A 4,807-nucleotide genomic window follows, 5' to 3' on the forward strand; every position below is an offset into this window, starting at 1 on the left:
GACCGAGAGCTAACTCATGCAGCGTCGACTAGTAGGCCTACAACATTTATAGATTCAGTAGAAGGTAATGGGTCTGTGAGTGATACTGAGACTGTGCAAACAGAAAATAACCCTCATTCTCCTCCACTAGTACACGCTCATGTCCCCGTGGATATCCAAGAGGTACGTTTTCATACTCCATATATTGTTGAAAATTCCTATATTTTACCTTCTAGGAAAAACCGTGGGAAACCACCTGACAGGTTTTCTCCAGAAGGAAAAGTGAGATATGCAATTGCACAGTATGTGTCCACTCATCGACTATCACCCAAGTACCAAGCCATGGTGAATCAAATGGCTGGGATTAAAATTCCAACAAAAGTGGAAGAGGCTTTGTGAGATCCCCGTTGGGTAGAAGCCATGGGAGTAGAGATGGAAGCCTTACAAAGAAACGGAACGTGGAATGTAGTGTCACTACCACAAGGGAAGAGACCAGTGGGATGTAAATGGGTGTTCACCATAAAGCACAAGGCGGATGGATTCATTGATAGATACAAGGCAAGATTGGTAACTAAAGGGTACACACAGACATTTGGAGTTGACTACCAAGAAACGTTTGCTCCAGTTGCAAAAATGAATACCATTCGAGTTCTTTTATCTTTAGCAGCTAACCTGGACTGGCCTTTGAAACAGTTCGATGTGAAGAATGCTTTCTTACATGGAGATCTGGAAGAAGAAGTATACATGGATCTTCCACCAGGATATGAAACACCGAATGAAGCAAGGAAAGTATGTAGACTCCGAAAGGCTCTCTACGGACTCAAACAATCAACCAGAGCATGGTTTGGAAGGTTCACTGAAGCAATGAAAAAGTACGGCTATAGACAGGGAAATGCGGACCACACCCTATTCATCAAACGCATGGGAGGTAAAGTTACTTTGTTAATTATCTATGTGGATGATATGGTAGTTACTGGTGATGACACAGAAGAGATAAAAAGGTTGCAGGGGTATCTTTCATCAGAATTTGAGATGAAGGATCTAGGAGGCTTGAAATACTTCTTGGGCATTGAAGTTGCTCGTTCTCGTGATGGTATTTACTTGTCTCAACGGAAGTATATTCTTGATCTTCTCTCTGAAACTGGAATGTTGGCTTGTAAACCAGTTGAAACTCCCATTGTGCAGAATCATCACCTGGCGATATACCAGGATCAAATTCCTACCAATAAAGAAAGATATCAGAAATTGGTAGGACGGTTGATTTATTTATCACTTACGCGTCCAGATATTGCGTATGCAGTTAGTGTTGTAAGTCAATTCATGCATGCTCCTAGTGAGGATCACATGGCAGCAGTGATGCGTATACTGAGTTATCTGAAAGGTGCACCGGGTAGAGGACTGATCTTCAAGAAACATGGACATATGGATGTAAAGGGGTATACTGATGCTGATTGGGCAGGTAACATTACTGATCGTCGCTCCACATCAGGCTACTTCACATTCGTAGCAGGAAATCTGGTAACTTGGAGAAGCAAGAAGCAAAATGTAGTGGCTAGATCCACGACCGAGGCAGAGTACAGAGGGATGGCACATGGAATTTGTGAATTGTTATGGCTCAGGATTCTTCTCACTGAGATTGGGTTCAAGCCTCAGGGATCTATGTTATTATACTGCGACAATCAAGCTGCGAGAGAAATAGCCAATAATCCAGTTCAGCATGATCGTACAAAGCATGTGGAGGTAGATAGACACTTCATCAAAGAGAAGTTAGATGTCAAATTGATTGATATTCCATACGTGAGGTCTGAAGAACAATTAGCAGATGTGTTAACTCATGCGCCAACTTGAGGGGGAGTGTTGGCGTGAGTCAACCTTTTAGTTTAGGAATGTAATCCTATAATTTATTCCTTGTATAATTGGGATTCTTATTTCCTGTTATGTGGGATATTGTACAACTATATATTTACCTCCTAGAGAGAAGAATAAACACACAATTCAAACCCTAGACACTTTTATCTGATTCTCCAGACTCCAATTACATGTTTCGCTCATTCTCTTTACAGACAATCCTATTCCTCCCACTCAAGTAGGATTCTCTGTGTGATTAATACTCTACCCCTCGTAAAATAATTCATAAGATTCTGAAACCTAACTACCAACCCTAATCTTAAAACAAACAACTACTTTTAAACCAATTCCATCCCATCTTTTAAAGAAATTAAATATTTTAGCCCTTGTGTCAATAGGTTGTGTTTTGTTATATAGTTTTTTTACTATTATTTTTCTTATGCATATCATTTTTATGTAATACTTTTATTCATGAATTTTTAATGTAAGTAATATAATGGTATATGATGATAAAAATGGACATGATAGTGGAAGTGGCAATAAAACTAGTAGCAACGGCGGTAATGGTGGTGATGGTAGGGACAATGTGGGGTATGGTGGTAGTGCCAATAGTAGGATGTGCTAGTTGGGGTGTAGAGCTAGCAATGCTAGTAGTAGAAATGGTGGTGATTGTAATGGTGGTGCTGGCGTCATTGGTGATGGCAATCACAACGATGGTGGTGGTGATTTAGGCTAAGGTCAGTGGTTATAGCTGTTGGTGGTGGCGACAACGACTGTGACGATGGTGGCAATAGCAACAACAATGGTAGGGGGTATAGTGGTGGTGCCAATATAGTGGGGTTTGGTGGTTGGTGTAATAATAGGGGTGGTGGTATCAGTGGTGCTGGTGGGTGTGGTTGTGGTAGAAGTGATGGCGGTTGTGGTGGCTACAATGATGATTATGGTAGTGATTGTGGTGGCAGCGACAATAGTTGTAGCGACATTGGTGGAGATTGTTGTTGTTTTGGTTGTGGTTATAGGTTGTGGCCGGTGATGATTGTTATGGTGATGGTGACAACGATGGTGATGTTAATGGTTGTGGTGGTGTAATGTTAGTAGTGGTGTAATGTTAGTTGTTGTAGTAGTAGGTAATGGTGGTCACTTTACTCTCCAAGGGATAAAATGAATGTAGTAGGATAAATAATGTTATTTTATAAAATAATGAGCATATTACAAGAATTGAAAATATTCATTAAAGACTTGACTTTATTTTATGTGGAAACAACTTTTAGAAGCAACTCACATGTTGCTTTTTAAAAGTTACAGTTTAGAGGTCATTGCTTTTAAAAAAACTAAGAAAAACTAATGAAAAGGGCTTGAAAACTTTGAGTTTTAATGATAAGGACAAAATAAAGGGTAAAGTGAATAGTACCAGGATTGACTTTTTAGTGTAAAAATGTGGTTTTTCGTTAAAGTGAACAGTACTGGGTGCTTTTCATTAAAATTCCCAAACTAATCAAGATATTTAACTTTATCCAATACTTTATGTTGCTTCACTTTAAAGTGGAATATATTTTGGTGAAAAAGCAAATACCGAACGGGCCTTAAATACCTGATGCCCTACCCTTGTAACTTTTCTTAATAACTAGAAGAAACCTACGCACTGTCTATGTGTAAATATAAAAATTAAAAAAAAAAACTATTATATGGAAAGAAAAAAAGTTGGAGAAAGACAATGTGGGTTTTTTTATTTGTTTAATTTTTTTTTTTAAATTAGAGATACTATGATAACATATGGGTGATGTGTGAAAAAAAAAAGGGTAAAAATTAGGTTTATGCAAAATTACTGTTGAGGACCAAAAATGTCACATGCAAGCCTAACCAAGTATCAAAACCTAACTATCATACAAGCGTCAAGCCAAGTCTAAACACATGCAAATGTGTGGAATCAAGAAGGAAAATTTTCACAATCATGCAACGCTACTGTAGTTAACCAAATATTTGTATAAATCATGCCATGCTCATGCAAATCTATGCGTATTTATCACGCCGCATGTGGAGCTAAAAATAATCAAGAAAATTATAGAGGTGACACGTGGACTTTTGGGTTAAAATGACAAAATTACCCTCAAGGCACACCGGGATTCCCACGTGCATACAACGGACAATAATAGCTCAATCAAGGAAGAGTCAAATGTGATCAAAATGGTATTTATTCAAATCCCACTTTTCAGAATTCTAACTTTGGCATCGAAGATTCTTCGGCCGAAGCGCCCCCCGCCCCCAAAATTCATCATGGGCACGTGAGGCTTTTGGCCTTAATCTTAGGTGTTATTATTTTGCAAGTGCATTTTCGTCAAAGGAGAAAATGGCCGAAATTTGCATCCACAAATTGGTGCTTTCATTGAGAGTTTGATTCACACACTCGAAGAAGACTCTTGCATTCAAAGTTTCTCATTTCTTGTTCATTCATAAATTTTTTGTACTTTCTTATTCCTAGAATTTTTTTATTCTTTGAACAGAGGTAAGGAAAAAAAGACAATGATGGGAAATTCAGAAACCACGATGAACGGAACTTCCTACATTCAAAGATCCAGATCGATTGATGGAGGATGAGACGTAGCCCTACCACGACGATCCACGAGGCTCAACACAATGGTAAGAGGAGCAACTTTACCACCATGGCAGTGGGGAATGGGTCAGCTCTATGGCAGCAAGCCCGCATGGACTGAAGAGCAACTGCGCTAGCAACCAACGCCGTAAGGTAGTTGAGCTAAGCCTGTCATAAGCAAGCCCAAGCCGCTGCCCCAGCAGTGCAGATCCAACACACTTTTAGCACCACACCGCCCCCACATGCCCCATACATGGCTTGGCTCACTTTCGCAGCCCAACTCGCTCCCGTGGCATACTTGGCGATCCCTACATACCCAAACCGGTTCAACAGTCCTCGCTTCAGATTCCCGGACCAACAATTGAACCGAGGTATTTTCACCTTATTTTT

At 39.8% G+C, this 4,807-nt stretch overlaps 1 protein-coding gene across 1 annotated transcript; it reads left to right on the top strand.

Annotated features, from left to right (window-relative positions):
• Nucleotides 1-2,323: 2,323 nt before the first annotated feature.
• On the top strand, nt 2,324-2,916 carry LOC126633931 (uncharacterized). The gene is made up of 2 exons (XM_050304454.1): nt 2,324-2,418; nt 2,559-2,916. Exons 1-2 carry the CDS (start codon nt 2,324-2,326, stop codon nt 2,914-2,916), a joined length of 453 nt encoding a protein of 150 aa, XP_050160411.1.
• Nucleotides 2,917-4,807: the final 1,891 nt, after the last annotated feature.

This window comes from Malus sylvestris, chromosome 9, assembly GCF_916048215.2.
Source record: "Malus sylvestris chromosome 9, drMalSylv7.2, whole genome shotgun sequence".
Taxonomy (NCBI): domain Eukaryota; kingdom Viridiplantae; phylum Streptophyta; class Magnoliopsida; order Rosales; family Rosaceae; genus Malus; species Malus sylvestris.

What these genes read in the sequence shown, in the direction of transcription:
- LOC126633931 (XM_050304454.1), top strand. Translation starts at nt 2,324, where the DNA reads ATGGTATATGATGATAAAAATGGACATGATAGTGGAAGTGGCAATAAA. An exon ending in GATGGTAGGGACAATGTGGG is followed by an intron (nt 2,419 to 2,558) that starts GTATGGTGGTAG and finishes GTGGTGATTTAG; the next exon opens with GCTAAGGTCAGTGGTTATAG.